Genomic DNA, 21,894 nt, shown 5'->3' on the forward strand with positions numbered 1-21,894 from the left:
GTGATTACTCATGGGTGGCTGTGGAGTTTGCTGGAGCTGAGTCCTCTGGAGCCCCAGGCTGATACTTGCATCACAAAAATTTTGGTCAGGTGAAGGCTTTCAAGTTACTGAAGCAACATTTGCTTAGTGGTTAATTACAGTGGCTCATTAGTGGATAATCCAGGGTAGCTTATTCTTTTGTTGCTATTATGACATAATTGGGTCTTTTTAGAGGACTTGGGGTCAGTAAGAACACAGTATGCACATCTGAGTTTGGGAAAACACTGGTTCTGTGGCATTTTGCATTTTCTGTCCAGAAGACATTGTGAAAAAGAATGCTACTTGCTGTTCCTTCATTTCTGAAGGATATAAACTAGATTGGGAGTGAGAAACTGATTTACCTCTCTTGATTATTTTTCTTCATATTAAAACTTGGAATAAAAGTGTTAGGCATCTCTTAAGATAGCACCTGTGCTGAATGTACCAAATTCTAGTGTCTGTGAGGAACAGTCTTACATAAGAGGCTGTAACAGAGACACTTAATACCTTTTTCTATTTTTACTTTTGAAATTTTGCACTGCTCCCACTAATCTGAACAGCTATTTTTGTATTATACTGCTTCATGGTGAGCTTCACAAATTCAGTTGTTTGGGGTTTTGTCTAACCTTTTATGTATCTAGTATAAGCAGCAATGCTTTTCAGGTGCACCTAGGTTTTACATTGCTTCCTTTAAAAGTACTTGAGCAATTCTTTTGCTTCTTTTGTTGTAACCAAAAACCCTCCAGTTACTGATTGTCCTTGGCAATTTCAGCTGCTGGCCATTTTCCTGTATCTCACCACTAGGCTTGTATTATGTGTTTGAATGCATTCTGTGACATGCTGGTATTGAGGATCACTCCATTAATAGTTCGTGTGTGTACCCACAGGGACCAGCACTGTTCCTTCTGAGTTGTTTGGTTTGTACCATCCCATGATGCTGTTTGCTGGGGGGTAAGGAAAACTGTTCTGGTGTGGAGCACACTGGTTAAGAACATTGCTGCAGAGACCTGTGTGTGATTGCGTGGTGAGGAAAGAATTAAACAAAAGCTGACTAGCTGTTCCACCCTCCTAAGTCGGATTTACAGGATTTAAGCAGATCTGCTGGAATTCCTTGGTCTTATTCCTGTACCTTATAGCTTGACTACTATTCCAGCTCTGGGTGTGATTGCTGTTAACTACTCCTTTTAGGCTTTTGCTGTGGATGTAGCATTAATATTTCAGCTGGTCCTGATGAACAGTTGTCCTCCTAGTTCAGGAGAAATAGGTTGTAATTCCAGAGAGCCAGGGACATTTTAGAAGATGACATTTCTTGTTGAGAATGGTCAATACAGGAAAATCTGGCAAAATCAAGACAGACTATAGGGAATCACAGACTTCCTGTAATAGAACTATGCATATGTCATGGTGAGAAGGTGACAACTGTTAAATAGCAGATTTAGATATTTACAACTACTTCAAATTTGCCCATACAAGAAAGTTCAGGATGTTTTACGTTACCTCTAGATACATTACTGATCTAAACTGCAGTAGTTATATTGGTATAATTCCCTTTTACGTCTTCCTCTCCACCATGGAGAGTAGTCATGATAAGCTTTTGAGAATTTGGGATCCACCTCTCTCAAGGAATGTCATTACGAGAAAAACAAGGGAGTCTTGGTAAGAAGGAAATAGATCCAAAACAGTACCTGCCAGAGAGGAGACAACTGCAAAACCCACTGTGTCTTCCCAGGTCATCATTCTTCCAGAAACTGAATACAGGCTTGGACTTCTATTGCTTTTGGTGTACTGCTCTGTATTTCCTTTAAAATTACTTTATCTATTAAATCACTTTATTTAGGAAAACTTTGCCTTGACAGGGAGGCAACTTAGAAGGTACCATGAGAAAAATCCAGCGCAGACTTCTGCTTGAGGTGTGAAACCCTGTGCGTCAGAGGCCTGAACAGGGAGTGTCTCATGGGATGGAGTTATGAATGAGCATCAACAACCTCTAGTAAGGAGCAAGTTTCCTCTGAATGCTAATAGAATTTCTGTTCCTGTTTCCAGTATGTCCTTTCCTTGTGTGTTCAGTGGAATAAGTGTTTCTAAATTCTAACACAATCCCATATTTTTTATTTTGTGCAGCTCCTCTGCGTTACTGCTGCCTGAGAGTTATAGTGTGATGCAGCATCTAAGCTATTTCCATCCCCTGCTGCCCTGATCGTCTGCCTCCCTGACTATAAGGATATAGGAGATTTGCTCCTGATTAACTGAGTGTAATTCTTGGCCAAATCCACTCCAGAAACAGCTTCTTTTTCCCATTAGTGGCTCCTGTAAAAGATCCAGCATGGAGGGAAATTTCCTTGCCTTTGATGAGTGACTGAGGATGAGGCAACACAGAACTGTCAAGTGAAGTGAGTAATGGGCAAAAGTGAAGGAAGAAAAAAAAGAGGCTTTTTGTCCAGTCAGTAGATTTTTAGCAGCCTGTTCCTTGTTTTTATGCTGAAGGTGTCTTTGGAAGTGCTATTCAGCAGACTTGGCCAGAAGTGAGCTCATTCCTAAAGGTGACCTTCATGTTTCATGCTGTAGAACACCACGAATTCATTGCTCCAAAATCAGAATATAAGAAATGCCCATTATGTTACATTACAGCTGGATCTGAGCAGAGAAGCAGCACCAGGAATGCGTAAAAAAATTATTTCCAAGACTGAATAGCTTCAAAGACCCAATTGCTTTCTTAGATTTAATAGTGTTTAAAGTTTGTAGCCTTGAACCCTAATTCATATGGAGGACCAGCAAGTTGAAAATGCTAAAAACCCCCATGGGATAGGATTGTTCACAGTAATACCATAATTATTAACCCTCTGGAAAGCATTCTAGGCAATTGAGGGAAAATATAGCTCAAGGTCAAGGAGACACTCGATGGCAAAGTTCTCTGGTGGCAATACCCACGATGGCAAGATGGAGGGCTGAAAATTGGGAGCACGCTGGAGAGGGCTGTGCCACCTGTGGGTTTTCTGGGGGAGATCTGGAAGGTGCTTGACATAGAGTTTTCTGGGTCTCATTTACCTGGGTTCAAATCTGAGGAGAGCTGACCTCGGGAAGCTGCAAGCTGCTAATCGAGGAGGCAGCGGTGGGGGGGATAAAGTCCAGATTCCTTCCAAGGAGTCTAATCTCTGGCAAATGTACGCGCACACGCCGTTGGCTTTCCCAGCTGTTGCTGCGGGCTTTGCAGTAGGACGCAGCCCCAGTTCCTTGCCGTGCTGCAGCCTCTGTGCCTTGGGAAGAGGAGGAGAAGGCGGCTGGGGAAGGACATTGCAGGAGAGGAGAGGAGAGGAGCGGCGGCCGGCCCCGCCGCTGGGCACAAGGGGCGGGGAGCGGAGGCTGGCGCTGCGAGCAGCGCGTACCTGGAGCACGGGGGAGGCTGCGGAGAGGAGGGGACAGCGGGGCGAGGAGAGGCTAAGGGCTGTGCCCCAGCGCTTGTGCTCGCCTCCGAATGTGCCAGAGAAATTCGGGGACATGGTCTGTTCCCTTATTTCTCTCCTCTCTTCTTCCCCTTTCTGAAGAGAAGAATCAATGAGAAGAGATGAGGAGAAGAACGGGAAAGTGAAATTCCAAGATGCTGCGGGGAACTTTGATCCCTTTCCTCACATCCCTTTCCCTGCGTAGCAATGGAAAAGGCACCCCGCTCCCTCCGGTGCGGAGCGGCTAGCGTGCGAAAGCAGACCCTGGCAGCTGAACCAGAATGTGATGCTTGAAGAACCTTCTGCTCACTTTGTACACGAGGGATGGAAATCTCCAAAATACTCGGGCTCCTGGTAGAGCTCTCAAGTCTGCTATCCTGTCTCAGATGTGTGGAGGTAAGAAAAGGTTATTTTTCTATCTGCTTGTAAGAAGTCACATGGCTCTTTTAATATCCTCCCTATAAGTGGATCTTGTTATTACTTGAAAATGTTTTCTAGAGCATTTAGGCAGTTGTGGTCTCTGGGAAGGACTGGGGGCTTGGGGAGAGATTTGTTTCATTATGCGTATAAATCCAGAAAAAGAAATAAACCGGGAAAGCAGAATACACAAGGGCTTGCAGATGCTTTGGCTTGGGTTTCCAGTGTTTCTCATGCGCTGCACTGACCCTGGCAGGAAAGATCCTTTAGTTCTGTTCTTTGCTGATTGTCTCTCTTGCTTGTGGACAGATGATTTATAGCTGCACAGACCTGGGACAATGCCTGCAGCATAGGCTGTTTGCACTGAATGTAATTGGTGGCGATGGTCAGTGTTGGAGTGTTTTAGAAGCTGCTACAGAAACTGGCAGCAACTAATTTTTCATTAGAAGGGAAGCTTATTACTTGGACTGAAATACTTTTGTTTATGGTCCAAGAAGAGCAGGTTCAGTCTCTCATATTTATATCACTGGCAGGGTTACATGTGTGTGCAGGTGTGCACTAATAGCTAGGGATTGAGGGACCTGGACTGTGGTGCAGTCACAAAAGTACAGCTTAGCTCACTTTCTACTCTCTGCAAAGAGCTTTGAGATCATCAGGTGAGTCCTTCAGTGTTGTTGGTCCAGAAACCATATGGAGGCTTGCAACAGCCTGATACATGTAAACAGATGAATTTTTTGCCAGAAGAGAGTTTACCTGTGCATCCCTTTGTGCATATGAACCTGAGATCTGATCTGCTACTACTGAACCATGTCAGGAATTCATCTTCTATATGCAGTGTCCCATTCTGACTTCTGGGAAGTAATGCTGGAGCTTGGCCATGGTTGTCAGCACCTTCTGGATCATATTCCTAAGCTTGATTTGAAAATTATATCTGACATGAATAGGTGTTGTTCTTGTCAGATTTCTGTGGGAATTACCTCTGCTTATTCCAGAAGTGGATTTGGTTTAATTCCAAATATAACTTTTCCTATTTTCCAGGAAGAGGTGAAGCTGAGAGAGGCAAAATTACTGCATTTTGAAGAAAACCACAACCATTACCAATAGCTAGTATCTTTTAGCTATCTTTAGCTGCACATCTCTGCTCTGTGAATTACAACTCTTTCTTCCTATAAAAGTATTAGAAATGTTCATTTAGAATGTTTAGAAACTAATTAAACTACAAGAAGCTAGCAGAAACATGTACCATTTCTTCTTTTCACTCTGAGTCTGTGAAGGTTTTGCACTTGCTTGCACACTGTGTAGTGATGTTGAGTGGAGATCTCTATCTCTCAGCCTATAGTCACATTGCAACCACAAAAAAACCCTGCCTATAAGAGGAAATGCAGTTGTGGGGCCAGACAGGACACTAGAATTCTGAGGACTTTGTTTCGTATTTTTTGGTCTTAACTTTAACCCCATTTAGATAATAACAGCATAGTCCATATCATATTTTCAAGTATTAAAAACAAAATCCTCAAAAGGCCTTGGATTTTCTTCCTTGGATGTTTCCTACTTTATACATGGATGTTTATTACCATTTTAACAGGTATTCTGGGGGCATCATCCTGTCACTCAAGTAAATAAATATCTGCTACTATAGCTGTAGATGACTTGCCCTATAAACAGTGAGAGGATTAGTAGTTATTATTTTTCTTACTGATAATAATGATTTTCTTCTAGATTTCCTTTACATAGGCATATCATTCAGACTTCCAATTCTGTTGAAAAAAAAAAACAAGCAGAGCCCAGTAATGTAGTTCTTAGATCAAAGAGTAAATCTCTGCAGGCCAGTAATTATTCATTTTGTTGTTAGTGGACAGAGCTATGGTTGTATTTGAAGAGGAGCAATGGGGAGACCAGGGAAGAGGCTGGTTACTAGGGTGTGTTTGCCTAAAGCTGAGCTGCTTTTAGGACATGCCCATGTTTATTTCATTGGATAATCATCTCTCTGCTTTTGCTCTGTTTCTTTTCTCAGGCTTTCCTGGGATCCAAGCCCAACCAAAACCATTTGCAGAGTGCAGGTAAGAACAAGAAGTTATTAATTCAGTCATTGGGCAGACTCTTTCCTGCAGTGGTGATCTGAGACCATAGGCACGATGAACCACTGCTACCTGGCCTTCTTCCTTTCTTTTCATCACTTCTTCAGTCTTTTCTCTTGTCCCAATGCCTGTTTATCTCCTTCACCAACGTGGCCAGACTCCTTCTGTTCCTTCATGTCGAATGCTTTTGCAGTTCCCTGCTCCTCCTACACGTTCTTTTCTTTAATCTCTTTCTTTGCCTTGGTCTTTTTTGCATGCTTACCTTTTTTCTGCTCAAACAACTACTAAATTCTCAGACACCCTCTCAGACACCATCCCAGTTGATGCCACACATAGGATTTGTTTTCCAGACACTGACTTCCAACTGCTTCTCATTTTTGTACCTTGCATTTAACCTTCAGCTGTCGCTTAGCCCCTCTGGGCCTGGCAGGGACTAGAGGGCAAATGACATGATGCAACATTACTTTGTACCCTTGCTCTTTGCCCCAGGTACAGAAGGGTTTTCTGAAAGTGTTGGCTTCTTTCTGTTTGCTTAGTGAATAGAGCTGTAAATGTCCCTTTCTCAGTCTACTCTTCCCATGTTATGGACTCTATAAAGCCCACAAAACCTGGGTGGTTTTTTACCACTTTGTTATTTCAGTGCCATGAATTGAGAGTTTTCTCCTTTTTTAAGGACCGTAATAAATTAATTATTGGGTATTTTTACACAGGATATTTCACATGGGCACTGAAACATTGGCACCTGCACTTCCCACAAAATAAATTTGAATATATTAGACAAGTCCAGATAAGCAAGGTGATCTGCTCATGTGTATAGGGAAACTACATGCTATGAAATACATTTCCCACCTTCCTGCTTTGTGCAGTTCTGCTCCAAAGTGGGGACATGTATTGCATGTACAGTAATGGGAACCAATTCAAATTGTTATGTTTGGGCCCTAAGTTAACACTATTCAAAGGTCTGTCTGGGCAGTTCATTGCTTCAGATCAGTTTGCAGTTTAGACAGTGAATATTGTGAATATTCTTTGAGCAGCACCTTGGAGAGTGATAGAGTTTGAATCAAGCAAGCAGCAGCTGAGGCTGCAAACACCAGGGGTATTTCTCATAACCAGCTGGTGTCTCCCATGTTGTCTGAGCTTCAGCGTGTGATGGTGATGGTAACCCCCTCCCTTCCTGTGCCCAGCACCCAGCGTGTGTCCTGTGGGACCTCTTGGCTACTACAACGGCTCGCTGGCGGTCACCGAGGCCGGGGCAGAGTGTCTCAACTGGACAGAGTTTCCTGACTATGTCCAGCAGTACCCAGACCGTGGCCTGGGGGACCACAACTTCTGCAGGAACCCAGACAGGGGAACGACGCCCTGGTGCTTCTACAGACTTGTGTCAGGGGCCATTGGCTGGGCCAACTGTGACTGTAACCAAGGTAAGGGCTCTGCTGCCTTGGGGCTCAAGCCAGCAGTGTGTGCTGCACAGACTTGCAAGTGGCAGGTGGAGCACCCTCTGGAAAAAGCACAGTACAAAGGCAGTTCTGAATTGTTGAGATAATTAATACTAGAGGCTAGCCTGTGTGGGAGAAGAACGTGTGTATATCGTAGGGGGTGGATTTAAGCTGCTGTAGCTGTAATGCCTTGTATAGATGTTTTATTCTTATACAAAGAGACTTCTTTTTTTTTCTACTGCTAACTTATGCCACTTTGAAAAGAGTTTCAGTTATGTAGAAAACAACCCACTTCCTCTCCTTTAGGGTCCATATCAGAGCATTCCTCACCTAAGTGTAGCAGTTCAAATATAAACTATTTCTTCAATATAAAATCTTCTGTGACAAGGCAGGTCTTAAGCTTGTGTTAAACTTCCTCAGTGCTGGCAGAAGGACTACTGTTTACTTTGAGGCAAGCAAGGAGCTGAGCTCTCTCAATGCATTGGCTGCTGTGCAGCATTCTTGAAAATGTCCTGTTTTCTGACCTTCCTTGCTTTTCCTGCATTTTGCAAAACAGTTGAAACACCAGTTTAATAAATGAATTGACAGTCATTTCCCTTGCCAGTGGATGTTCTTTCAAAGATGGCTTCATTAAAGAGAAGAATATAAGTGTAGTGGTGCTGTGTGCCTGTACTGAGGTGCTGCAGACAGGTGTGTCCTTTGCAAGTACTAAAACTGAGTGAGGAAATGTGCCTTCTAAACAGTGGTAAAATTTTTGGTGGGGTGGGAATTGAAAGAGTATTTACACTGGGGCTTCCTTTTCTTAGAGAAGTTAAAGAGGATTCATCTGCTGTTATTAAACATCTCACTGTAGCAACAGTCATGCAGGTGAAGTGGTTGATGGAAATAGATAGTGGAGTGTCAGAAGTAATTAGATAGATTTTCACACACCCTTTCAAGATAGCATGTAAAATCATCCCCATTCACAGAAGGAGAATCCAGGAGCTTTTGCAGAAGCCAAATTTCCTGCTGGTATTACCATGGATTTCAAAACACCAACCATCCTCCCAATCAGTCATTGCTGGGACTGGGAAGGTGCCCCACCCCACACTCTTTCATGCACATCACTTTAGTGCCAGCACAGATAAAACAGGGATGAAAGAAGCCAAGTGCAGTTCAGCTCAGCTACATGCAAGTCCAAGACTTGCTGGTCTGAAACTTCTATCAGCAGATAGCAGCTGGTTTTTGGTTGTTTTTTTTCTCTTTGGAAGGTGCTGTGCGGTTGGCTGAAGACAGTAGTGTGGAGCTGTATTTCAGTGGACTCTGGGGTATCATCTGTGCTGACCACTGGACTGACTGGGATGCCAGTGTTGTCTGCAGGCAACTAGGTCTCAGGTGGGAACCTCAGTCTGGTTGCGAGAGGTACATGCTCATGTGGCTTGTGAAAGAGAAGCCTCTGTGGTTACAGTCCCTCTGGCTGGCAGAAAGGAGTTTATTTTGTGGTCTAATTTTCCACTTACCAGGGTCCTTTTTTACTGTTTTCTTTCTGTGGCTACCCCCAACCCAATCATTTGCAAGAAGTTTTTGAAACAATAGTCTCTGCTTCATGCTCCAGGCTGTGAAAAGTGAGCTATGAGATCACTTTCCCTTTTTATGATCATCAGCTGGAGTTACTATAGTGATCTAACAGAAATTTTAGGAGTACGAACGCTCTTTGGGTATCTGAGATTTGGACATTCAAACTTCTAAACAGCAAGGAGATAAGGTCCACAGAGGGAAGGTGATTTAGTTAGTTTGGTGTTTGAGTCTGTTGATGGGTTTGTTCATTGCTCTCAAATGAGAGTGCCATTTCTGACTACACCAACTCCTCTGCAGTAGGTGGACACATAAAGGGGTTGGGAAGTGCTGTGTGCTTGATTGTGCTTTCCCATTAGACTGTAGGTCACCCCTTTATGCACTTCCAATTAACTGGGCACACCAGGATGTGAAATGCCACAACTGGCCTGGAGAGTCACAACAACAACAGCAGGAACTTGTAAGTCAAGCTGTGTTGTGGCATTTCATTGCTCTGTTGGATCTTCTGTACCAGTGAGATCGGCACAGCTGGCAAGAAGAGTCATTCTGGACCGTGGCCTGTTCCCCTGCACCTGCAGTCAGCAAACTGCCATGGAGATGAGGAAGCCCTGCTGCAGTGTGGCTATCAGGAAGCTCTGTCAGGAGCTTGTAACCAGGGGAGTGCCGTGGTAACTTGTGTTCCTCCAGAAGGTAAATCTCCAGGGAAAGATCTCAATCTCCCAAAGATGGCTGATGCTTATGACCACATCCCCTTTTTATCAAGCCAGGTTTTTGTCTGCAGGCAGAAAACTCCTGGTCTCCACAGCAGCCAATTAAAGAGACATCTCTGGACCAGCAGTATCCCACCCTGGGGGCTGCAATCACGGGTACTTGTGGGGGGTCTGGAGGGGAGGATGTGGTAAGAGAGCATCAAGAGAGCTCCTCTGTCTAGAGGATGGTTCTACACCCTAAACTGCTGGATGTGCTTTGTCTCTGTCTTGTTCTGTTGTGCTCTCTCTCCATTCCTTGAAGCACAGGTGTAGGTGCCCCACTTCGTATAGTTGGGGGGAAGGAGAGCTTTGAAGGGCGAGTGGAGGTTTACCATGATGGCAAGTGGGGAACCATCTGTGATGATCAGTGGGACGACCGGGATGCTGAAGTAGTCTGTAGACAGCTGGGACTCAGGTAATTTCCTTGCTGTATGTCATGGAGTAGTAATAGAAGTAGGCAGAATGAAGAACAGAGAGCATATCCCTTCACTATACTACCAGCCCTTCCTATAGAAAATACACAGAAACCTTAGGAAACATAATTCAGGATTGATCATCCTATAAAGGGATTTTGTACCCCATTCTTGTCAATTTTATGGGTTTGTGCTGAGTAAAAAAAAAAAAAAATGTACATTCCTGTCTCAGAATTTTTGTGTTTACCCCTGTTCAACATTTTTGCATATATCCTAATACAAATCTTGTTCGCCCCAATGACAACTTGTCATGGTGATTTCCATATGTGAACTGCGGTTGCTTACTTGGTTAAGTTTAAACGCCTCTAGTTTCACTGGCTGCCCTTATCCTTTTCAGACAGGAAAGCAAGAGAGACCACCTAATTCTTCTGTGTGCCATTCAATGCTTAACATGGGAGCTGTTGTATACGGAGCATTCTTGAAAGTCACTTCAATACAGGATTATTTAAAATAGATTGTTCTGATTTGAGGTCCCTCAATCTTTAGGAGTTTTGCCTGTTATATAAGATTGTAACTGAGACTGGTGGTACATTATTGTCTGCAGAAGTCTGGACTGTTAGTGTTGTAGTAACATTTTTGTTATTTGCTGGAAGGGCTCATTACAAACTTTCCAATAACGTATTTCAATTAACAGTTGTCAACTCCACTGTGTCAAAAATACAGATGATCCATGGGAGGACAGTGACCTAGCATACGAGAGTCCCTGTGCAAAGCAGAATCTGAGGACACAAGACTATGGCATTCCTTATTGAGCATACATATCTGTAATGTTTACAGTGGGACCCCAAAAGCCTTGTCATGGGCTCACTACGGGCAGGGATCTGGCCCAATCCTGCTGGATGAAGTGCAGTGCTCAGGGAATGAACTCTCCCTTGATCAGTGCAAGAAGAGTGACTGGGGACAGCAAAACTGTGACCACATTGAAGACGCTGGGGTCTCCTGTGACCCTTTCACAGGTACAGATGTACAGCTCTGCCAGTCAGATGAGGTCAGTCTCATCCTCACATTACTCGGCTTGCTCAGCAGGTAACCCCTGGTTCAGGAGCCTGCACAGCTTCCATGTATGGCTCCCACAAGGGCTGCTGGATGTGGAGGCAGAGAGTAGATCAGAGGCAGACTCAGTGGTGTTCCCACGGTTTTGCTCAGGTGTAGTGTGGAAAAGCTGAAGTGAATCCTCCCCTGGCAGATGAGTATGTTTGGAAGCAATGAACGTTTGTATTTTGAGTACCCACAGACATCTGTCTCTTTTGTTTCTTTCCCTCATGGGTGGTACAGAGACCTAGCATGGTGCACAGGCTGTTTCTTTTCTCCCCTGCTGAGTGCTGCCCTTTCCTTCTCGCACCCCCTGCAGAGGGCACGCTCCGGCTGGCCGGCGGCCGCAGCCCCAGCGAAGGCAGGGTGGAAGTTTACTACAATGGAGACTGGGGCACAGTGTGCGATGATGGCTGGACAGACCTTGCTGCCCAAGTGGTCTGCAGGCAGCTGGGCTTCAGGTAGGACTGAGACTGTGTAGTGTCTGTGCTTCCTAAATTCCAGAATTAGATTCCATCACCATTGACTGGGATAGGCTGGATCTTAATCCTTCAATGGTGTTTTTGTTAGAAGGCTTATTACCATTATACAACTTATTAAGGAAAGATTACTAGGTATCTGCATCCTTTCCAAGGGGCAAAAATAAATCTATTATCTCTTGCCACAACCTGTTTTGAAAGCAGATAACAGGCTTAATACTGTCCTTATGAACCCCTCAGCAAAATCAGAGAATTTTCTTTAACACTCTTTAAATTTGCAGGTGTCACTTCTCCTTTGTCAGTAAAAGGATATCACCTATCTGCTCCAAATGTATCACCTTCAGTAGCTGAGCAAAGACCATCAGGGCAAAAAAGAGTAGTAATAGGGATTTTCAGCCCATTGCTGAGCTGTTGTCCCTTCAGGTAGGAGCTGGGAAAGATTTAAAATCAGGATACTCTTGCCTTTGAGCTGCTAAAATGGGGTTATGTGGCTTTTTTAAACATGATTAGGATCTCCTTCTAAAATTTCAACTTCATAGATGAAAGACAGACTAAATTCTTCCATTTGAGTTCAGCTACATACTATGTTTGTCATCTCTTTTAGTGCCTAAGTTTTCAGTCTTCTGCAGTTCAATTCCAGGTAGCTGTTTCCTATAAAAAGAAATAGAATGACTTAAATGTTGACATTTTTGATGCCTCCTCTGCCAGCCCCTCCTCAAACTGATGTACCTGCTATGACTGCAAAGCAGCCTCTGCTGGCCCTCTGTGCCTTTGAACGTGCCTTTGACCAAACACTAGAAAATTGACTGGTCTGGGGAGGCCTCCCTGAAAACTGAAGCTGGCAAGACATGAGGGTGCTTGGTTGCCATCCTGTGTGTCCACTGAGTGGTTTAGGTCAGAAGGCCACTGGTACCATAGTTATACAAGGGAGTTTCTCTTTGGATCTGAGCTTGGGTCCTTCTGTGGCATTTAGAGTTTCAATGTTAATTTTTTTCAGTGACAATTTTCTGTTTCCTTCCTCTAGTGGTCCTGCTGCCCTGGCCTCTGAAGGAGAGTATGGTGCTGGCCAAGGCTTCATCTTACTGGATGATGTGGCATGTGTGGGGACAGAGCTGACTCTCCTGGACTGTCCCCACAGCAACTGGGGGCAGCATGACTGCTCCCATGCTGAGGATCTGGGAGTCCGCTGTTCCCCAGAAAGCAACACGGTCATGGATGGCAGCCTGGGTAACTCACCTTGCTCTTGCCCTGAACAGTGGGAAAGTTTCACTTTCTGGTCTGTTCCCTTGTAAGCCCTGGCAGATGTGGGAGTTTTCCCTGTGCTGTTTCAATAAGGGGTCTGCTTTTTGAGGAGGAATGAGCCCTGGCTGAATTGGGGCAGAGCCACAAATCTGTGACTCCACCAGACCTACTGTCAGACCAGCAGTAAATGGAAACTGGAGAGAGTTGTATTGGCAGTCTCTGAAACAAACCTCAGAGGCTGAGGGACAGTGGCTGCCTTAGTGGGCCATTGCTCAAGGGAGCCCTTTAACTAGACCTTTTAGGAAGCTTAGGTGTGGTTACATTAGAGCCACACCTAGCAAAGACAGGAGGATTTCAGATGCAAGGGGTTGCTGTTTGCACTCCCTTGTGTGGATGGCACGCTTCTAATTAAAATTGTGGAAGTATTTCAAGTTAGCATAATTTCCTCATTTATATAATGCCTGATACTCTCCCCTTTCCTTACTACAGGAGACTTTCCAGTTTGTTAGACATTTGTTTGGCATCCAACATTTTTGTTTTTCCTGGATGTAGAACTCTTCTCTTGCTTAGAATCATGTAATAGTTTTACAATTCAATTGATTTTTTTTCCCCAGGCATGTTTAAGCTTGTCTAACTCTTGCCTTAGGATTAATAACTTTCTTTCTGTTCTTATTCTCCTCTTTACCCAGCTTTCAGAGTATGATCCACTGATGATTTCCAGTATGTATTAAATAAATTAGTATGTATATAGTGTTCTGATTCAGCACAGAGGTAAAATGTCTTCATATAGACACACTTCTTTATTTTCTTTATTTTTTCTCCCTTTTTTTTCCTTTTAGTTTTAAGCTTACTGATGTCTGGGATTCATCTTTTTCTGTAGAACCCAAGTTTTGGACACCTGACCCCTCTGGTTATTTTGCTTGCAGCAGCTCATGTGTTTTCTGCTTCAGGGCCTCCTGTGCGGCTGGTGGATGGAGAAAGCACCAAGGAGGGCCGGGTTGAGGTCCTGCTGAATGGGCAGTGGGGTAGTGTCTGTGATGATGACTGGACAGACAGAGATGCTGCAGTGGTTTGCAGGCAGCTGGGATTCAGGTAAGAGCTGTGGTACAGGCATCTTACAGACAGAAACAGTTCTCAGGATCACTTCTGGACTTGTTTCTGGGGGCTTAGTTTTAGTTTTGGCACACCCAGATATACTTGAGGGAGTAGGTTGCTCTTCTCCCTCTACTGCTGTCGGTGTGTGGAGTGACACATAAATATTACTCCACTTAAAATGCACTGGTGACTCAGGTTCACTAGGCTCCTGCTCACTGCAGATTAGCCACCCTCTCTCTAATTGCAGTGGGACAGCAAAAGCCAGGGCAATGGCTTATTTTGGCGAAGGCCATGGGCCCATCCATCTGGACAACATAGAATGCAGTGGCATGGAGGACAGCCTGGGGCAATGTGCCATGCCTGACACCAGGATTCACAGCTGCTGGCACAGTGAGGATGCTGGGGTGATCTGTGACTATGTGGAAGAAAAGGTCCAAGATTTCAAGAGAACAGGTGACATTCCCATTTCTTCTATGCTGGAATCTGGAGTTCTGGTTGTAGGATCTCTGCATGCTTTTGTGGTTTTTCCCTGTCATTCTTGTCTTCGGCTGAAACTTCACCTACAAAATAAGCATGTCCTGTCCTGCACCTCCTACGTTTTTCTTGTTTTCAGTGTATCTTCTTAGCAGCACAGAGTGTTCCAAATTAGTCTGAGGAGCTCCACCCCTGTCAGGCCTTTGAGCCTGCACAATTTCCCCACAGCCAAGTCACCATACTCTTCCTTAGAACAGCAATCATAAGCAATCTTAGGGGTTTAGAGTACTGAGGAAGTATAAGTATAGGTCCCACTCTTGGCATGAGACCATAGAGACTTCAGGTAAGCACCTCTGGTGAAATTAAGGAAACCTATGGGATCAAATGTTCTATTAATTCCATATGCACAACACAGTCCACAGTCCATTAATCCACAACCTTGATGGTTAATGCCCTCAGAGAAGCTGAATGGTATTTGGCTCTGTGACAGCAATGCTGATACTCTAAGGTGAAGGTCCCTATCCAACTTCTGTGACTTTGCCATGCAGGTCCAGAGTCTGGAGTGTGTGGGATGCGCCTGCTTCACCGTCGCAAGAAAAGGATCATAGGTGGAAACAAGTCTCTGAGGTACTACCCTGTAAATGCTGAGTCAGACTGGTTCCAGCTTTCCTTCAGGCTCTGGAAATAGCCTGGGAGATGCTGACTATATTAATGCATTTTCACTGGTGATTTTTGAACTTGGTTTGAACCAGTATCTAGGGCAGAATGCAAGCCAGCTGAGCCCAGATGAGACAGAGTGGATGGGAAAAGAGGAAAATGGCTCCCATGTGTGTGAGACTGCTTATTCCTGTTTCTCCTTCAGAGGCAGTTGGCCATGGCAAGCCTCACTGCGGCTGAAGGGTTTTCGTCGAGATACTCGTCTGCTGTGTGGAGCAACACTGATCAGCAGCTGCTGGGTGGTGACTGCAGCCCACTGCTTCAAAAGGTGTGTTTGGGAGCGGGGAGCCCCAAGGGATACTCAGTGATGAACAAGATAACCTCATACAAGTTTATCCTCCTAGCCCAGTGAACTACATGAACATAGTTTCTAAAGTAACATCTTCAAGTTATGATGTGTGTGATATTGGAGTGCTTATGGGGATAACTCAATATAGACTTGCTTTTTCTTTCACTGCTTACAGCTGGCCTCTTAACTCTGAGGCTTTACAGCGTAAAGGGAACCAACATTTTGATATTTAAAGTGCTTTAAGGAACTGTGAATAGGTCAGTTTGCAAGTCTGTTGCAACTATAATAATCATTTTTATAGAAGCAAAAGTCCTGTGCCTGGTAGATAGTGATTTGGGACACCAAATCTGCAACAGCTGGCATGATCATATCTGCTAAAGAGGTCCAACATTCCTGCAGCTGGAACCGTTTTACCACTGTGAGAAGGTGGTTCAGTCTCATAGCAACTGAAGACTTGTGTGAGTCTGCTTTCCTCTTAGCAGGACTATTGAGATCTTGAGTCTGAATTTCACCAGGTTTGGTGTTGATGTGCGGCGCTACCTCCTGCGTGTGGGCGATTACCACACAGGTGTGAAGGATGAGTTTGAGAGGGAGCTGCCCGTGGAGCGGATTGTCCTGCACAGGAACTACTGGGCTGGCAGCAATGACAATGACATAGCCCTGGTCCGGATGCGGGGCAGAGAAGGGCACTGTCTCTCCTTCAATCACCACGTTCTGCCCGTCTGCCTGCCTGACAGGAGAGAGAGGTCTGACATCAACAGGCAAGCCTGCATCATCTCTGGCTGGGGAGACACAGGTGAGTGGTGGGGCTTTGAGAGGCAAGAGAGGTGAGGAAGTCTGCCTTCAGAAGCCTACATGGGCCATTAATTTATGTCAATTCAAGGCTGTGTTCTTGCTGCTCCCATTGTCTGTGCCAGTGCATGGTGCTAAGGAATAGGAAGATGAGTGGGGTTTTGTGCTATTGTGTTTTCATCTGATTTTGAGGCTTATTGAGTTTGCTCAATATTGGTGAAAGCTTTGGTTTCCACAGCATCCCTCTGAAGCTGTGGGAGAGACCAATGCTGCCATCTGGCCACAGTCCTCTCTTTCTTCCCATTTCTACACATGTATTTGCCCACAGTAGACCCCTAAGGGAGCAGCCTGTGCAGAGCTGCTATACCAAGCCTGTGAGAGGCCCCCATGTTTCCATGACCTGCCTTCTTCATGGTACTGTCATAGTGAAGGGAGGACTTAGAGGTAGAAGGAGCCCTCAGTGAGAAATCTTTCTTGGACTACCTTGCTTAATCTGCCTGTGTATTTCTGCAAGGACAGATGGACTCTGAGTCTGGTTTCTGCCCTGGGTTCAAGACAGCCTGGACCTGTCCTCTTTGAGCATATTGCTGTGAAGCTTTCTAGGTAAAAGGGAGCATGGAGGCCTTTCTGGGGCTGCTGTGACTGGAGAAAAGCCATTATGTTTAGAAAGATTTCCTGCCAAAAGCCCCAGGAGCTCATCTGTTGATTTTGGACTTGCCTGTCCTTCTCAGCTGTTTCCCTAGCTATTACCACAGCTTTTTAACTGCAAGTACGTATTTGCCTTTGGAGTCCAGTTGTGCCAGTTGCACGTGTCACTTCAGGATATTTGGGGTGGATCAAGGAGCAACTTAGCCATGTAACTACCTTAAGCTCTACTGGAGCTTAGTGGCTAGAATCCTTCCCACGCACCAAACCCAGCTTTCTCAATGGGGCGTAGTTACCTACTACCTTGTGAACTTACATAAACCTTGGGCACAGAGAGGTCATACTCTAATATAGCACATTAGCCTTATGTTCTCAGCAACCCTGGGCTAATAAAGAGATGTAATCAAATAGAGTCAAGTCTGGCCAAAGACAAAGGGAATTCCCTTTGAATAATATTTGAATACCTCTAAAACATCTTCTAAAACTTCTCTGAGGATTGAGCACTTAACAGATACTACTGCATTTATTTTCTTGAGAAAACACTGTCCTTGCTTTACTGAGGGGGAAATTGAGACTTGGAGAGGTGAGATAAATTCAACAAGGTTCAAGTTACTTGTTGACAGAATCAGGAGTAAGACTCATCCTTTGATCTAATCTTTTTCTACAATCCTCTTCCCCACATCTTTGATGTTACAGTTCTTTTTTTGTGGTCTGGCTTGGCATCACTGTTTTCAGAAGTTCTTGTGGTTTCAGAGATGCTGAGCTCAGCCTATTTCTGTGTGGCAGACTTGACATGAAATGTAGAAGTGTCTGGTTTTGTAGGGAGCACTGTTGCACCAGGTCACTGCTGTTGCCTGTATGTGAATCAGTCTGGCTGGTCTGTTTTATTCCAGGGAAGTCCTATTCCAGAACCCTGCTGCAGGGGGTGGTGCCCCTTCTCCCACGGGAAGACTGTGAGGCCCGTTACGGGCGGAAGTTCACCAACCGCATGATTTGTGCTGGGAACCTCTCTGAAGACAAACGGGTGGACAGCTGTCAGGGTGACAGTGGAGGGCCACTCATGTGTCAGAGATCAAATGGACGCTGGATCATCTTGGGCATCACTTCCTGGGGGTATGGCTGTGGTCGGAAGGATTCGCCTGGTGTGTACACAAAGGTCAGCAAATTCGTACCCTGGATCAAGAAAGTGACCAAGCTAAAATGAAAATGACTGAGCTCTTGGAATTTCAGCACATGGTCCTTTTGCTCTGCAGCACAGAAGGCTGTGGCTTCTGGTCTGTGACTGGTGGAGATTTATTTTGACATTGGACACTGGCAAAAGCTTTTAATGTAGAACTGGAAGGAAAACAGTTATGACTGATTCTTTAAAGTCTTTGGTTTCACTTTAGTCTGTAATCTGTAAGCAGAGAAAGCAGGTGCACAGTGGTCACAATGATCAGTACACGTTGCTTTAAATATCTGAATCCTTTAATGCAATCACACTTATTCCTTTGCCCTGGCACACAGAAATGGTAGAAGTAGAGTGATACCTATTGCTGCAAATCTATTCATGGTTGTATGTTTGGACTGTTGGAACACGCTGCAAGGAGAGGCGAGATGCTTGGAAGACAGCACCACATGTTGGCATAGTGGAAATCTTCAGATTTTTTTTTTTTTTCCATAACAGCTCTCTTCAGTTCCAGGAATCAGAAGATTTGACCCGAGTTGAGGAACAGGCCAACAGTTGGGTTTTTTAGCTTCCCTGATATGTCTCTAGGGGGAACCTTTTCTCTTCTGAATAGTAGGTCTGCTCCCACAGGATCCCTTTCAAGTGTCTGCCTAGGCTAAGAGATGCTTGTCCCTCCTGCTGCAATCCTTTGTCACACATTTCCAGCTGCCAGATGCTGTGGTTTTATTGCTGCTTTTTTGCTATAGTAGTTTGTGTGTGTGGTTGGGCTTTTTTTTTCCCCTAAGTAGCATCTTCTAGAATCAGTTGTCGGTGTGAGAGGCAGGAGCTTTCTTGCCCTCATGATTACTATGGAGAACTTAAAAGACTGACCTCAAGTGGCTGAATAGACATACCATTTTTCTTAAATCCAAATGTAATGTTAATCTCAAACATTCAGGCATTGAATCATGATTTAATAGCACTGTGGGAACTTCCTACATCGTCCCCTATTCATCATAGTTATTAGCTGCCCTTTGTTTGTGCTGCTAGTCTAGTATTTCTGTGTTCACAGTTTTCCATGAAACATGGAATTACTCCCGAGGTATAGATACACCTCCAGCAAATTACTCATTCCTTGTGAAAAACAGTAAGTGTGCTGCAAAGCAGCTTCCCACTTTGAAGTGTGTCCTATCCTTGAAACCTCGGGGTCATGCTTCCTTTTTTCTCTTCTTTGCACTCTTTGTCCTTTCATTCCTCTCAGTGGGAGTAAACTGGGTTAACTTGAGGGTATGCAAGCACTATCATCAAGCTGTAGTTCTCAGCCTGAACAGATAGAATGCTGAGAGAAAGCAGGGATTATTGAATATTACAATTTCTTCCTTCTGTCTCATCCAAACAAATGAACAGAGTTCCCTCTTATGCCTTAAGCACTTTTTAAATTTAATATATTATTCTTGAGTAATAAAAAAATATAAGTAGACAGAAGGGCTAAGTGCCTTAATAGCTGTGCAGTGCAGCATCTTCTCACTGTGTACAGATAAGGCAGAGAGGAGACAGGTCTGTGCAGGAAGACAAGCAAAAAGCTTTGATGTATAACCAAGGGCTTGAATGTGGAGGATTAATATAGGATGGGACACGTGGAACTTGTGCCAGATGTGCATGTGTTGGGTAGGCAGTAACTGGGTCAAGCACTGACCTTCTGTCTGGAAAGTCTGCACTCAGGGCATTGAGGTGTTCAGTATCTGGGTATTACCAATGCAAGAACAGAAGGTAGAGCACAGTCTCTGTATTAGCAATGTCATATTACAGGGCATGTGGTGACAGAATCCCAGAAATTGCCCTGGGTTCAAGAAGTACTGATTGCCTAAAGTTTTAATTTTTCTTCTACAAATAAGCTTAATGCAGTGGTGCTGACCTGACTAGGTGGCTGATTTTTGTGTGTGAAGGCTAAACTAAACCATTTCATTTACCTTTTCCAGGTATTATAGGATAGTTGGACTACCAGTGTTGCAATGGACTGTTCTAAAATCCTGCTTGCAAACTTTATTTTAATGAAGAATTGTCAGAATCTTTAAAACATGCAATGTCAGGACCCCTGCGAACTGGCCTTTGAGACAAACCTGATCTGTTTGTGCCTCTTCTTGAGGTGCTGAATGTCTTCAGCACAGCTTTGTGCTGATAACCCTGTTTAAAATGCCAGACTTGGTTCCTTGGCAGCACTGTGCTTGGCTCCACATGGGCTGTGTTGTCCTATGGCTCCTGGCAGAGTCTCTAAAAGGCAAGCTGCAGACTGCTCCTTATCTCCCAGGCATTAAAATGCCAAGAGGACCAAGGGCAATTATTCACAGACCTTTCATCTTCTGGGGGATTAAATGCCAAGTTCTATGCTGGCAGGAGCAGTACCTGTCTGGGAAACATGGAGGGATTTGACTTTTACATTCAGCTTCCCCTGAGCCAGCATGATACAGCAGCTCAGATGGAGTTTCTGTGCCTTGGGTGCTGTCACATCTCTAGTTTAACCTGGTTTGATCTTTCAGTAACCCCAACAGGCATAGAAACACCCAAAGGATGACACTGTGAGGTGATTTCCCTTAGCTTACTTAGCAAGTGGCCATTCAGGAGTTAGCATAAATTACCATGTAACACAAGTGACATGTGAGCCTGGCATTGTCTTCTGAAATTCCCATGTTCTAGTTAAAAATATTTCTTTCTCCTAGATCTTGTCACTATGACAGCTGTGAGAATCCTTGTAATTAACACCCTTTGAGTCCTGCATGAACCAGGAGGAGGGAAGGAAGTATCCAATCTCCTTTGCCTGCTTTTATACCTTACTTGTGCTGTAGGCAAGCCTGTCAGTACTCTCCTACATTGACCTGGCCTGTTTCAGGATACAGCTGTTGCTCTTCACCCTCTAACCTGGGACTGTAGTCCAAACCAAACTCATGTGCTTTGCCACTGAGGCTTACTGGAACTGCCTGGTTGGATAAACAGCACTCAGTCACCCTAGGACTGTATTTTGTAATGTTGGACAGCAGCAGATGTTTCAAAGGATAGTATGTGTGAGTTGTGCTGAACAAGTTTTAACAACCTTTCCTTCTGGGCAATTTTGTTCTTGACCCATTTAAATTAATTACTTGCATTACTATTATCATCATTAAAAATGGAAGTACAAATATTTGATCCTCCCGGTGCTGTACAAACACTGTGCACTATTCTTTTGGCGTTCTTTTTTTTCCTAAAGTGTAAGAGTTTATATCTCTAACTTTTAAAAACTATTAAATGTAACCACCCTTCATCTTCCATATAAATGTTTAATTTTTTTTGTTTTAATCTAAGCTTTCAATCCCAGTATTTTCTGGTAATGAGAACCATTATAATTTAATTCTCCATAGCACATAATTTCTTTTTATGGTTCCTGAATTAATTGCCTTTTGTTTTCATTAAGTACCATCTGTCTTTGTGTTCTCAGCCATGAGAGGAAATAAGGGGCCTGGATTTATATTCTCTGTTATGCATTATTCTAGAGATAGTTCCTTTCCTAAGACTGTGGCTTCTCTGTCTCTCTTCAATCCAAACTGTCTAGGTGTCTGATAATATGCTGACTGTCTCTGTGTGTCTTCTCTTTCTGATGGATCTTTAAACTTTGGTAAACAACTGAATGCAGTTTGCCAGGGGAGGCTGTATCCCCTGCTGATTATTTGAGTACAGTTTTTTATAGCAGGCAATTCTGTAAGTGATTTCAGTGCTGTGTCTGTATGCTGGAGCTAGTTTAAACTTGCTAGTGTGGTCTTGGTGGCAGCCTTGCTTCAAGGGGATG

At 44.2% G+C, this 21,894-nt stretch overlaps 1 protein-coding gene across 1 annotated transcript; it reads left to right on the forward strand.

Annotated features, from left to right (window-relative positions):
- Positions 1-3,782: 3,782 nt before the first annotated feature.
- Positions 3,783-18,424, forward strand: LOC132076204 (neurotrypsin-like). The gene is given in 16 exon segments (XM_059477155.1): positions 3,783-3,854; positions 5,890-5,935; positions 7,097-7,116; positions 7,119-7,374; positions 8,640-8,763; positions 9,458-9,633; positions 9,960-10,107; positions 10,943-11,121; positions 11,517-11,658; positions 12,701-12,903; positions 13,869-14,010; positions 14,261-14,466; positions 15,036-15,114; positions 15,350-15,472; positions 16,009-16,289; positions 17,824-18,424. Coding segments are annotated over 16 exon segments (2,508 nt in total). The 3' UTR covers positions 18,135-18,424.
- The last annotated feature ends 3,470 nt before the right edge of the window (positions 18,425-21,894 follow it).

The sequence above is a fragment of the Ammospiza nelsoni genome, chromosome 8, assembly GCF_027579445.1.
Source record: "Ammospiza nelsoni isolate bAmmNel1 chromosome 8, bAmmNel1.pri, whole genome shotgun sequence".
Taxonomy (NCBI): Eukaryota; Metazoa; Chordata; class Aves; order Passeriformes; family Passerellidae; genus Ammospiza; species Ammospiza nelsoni.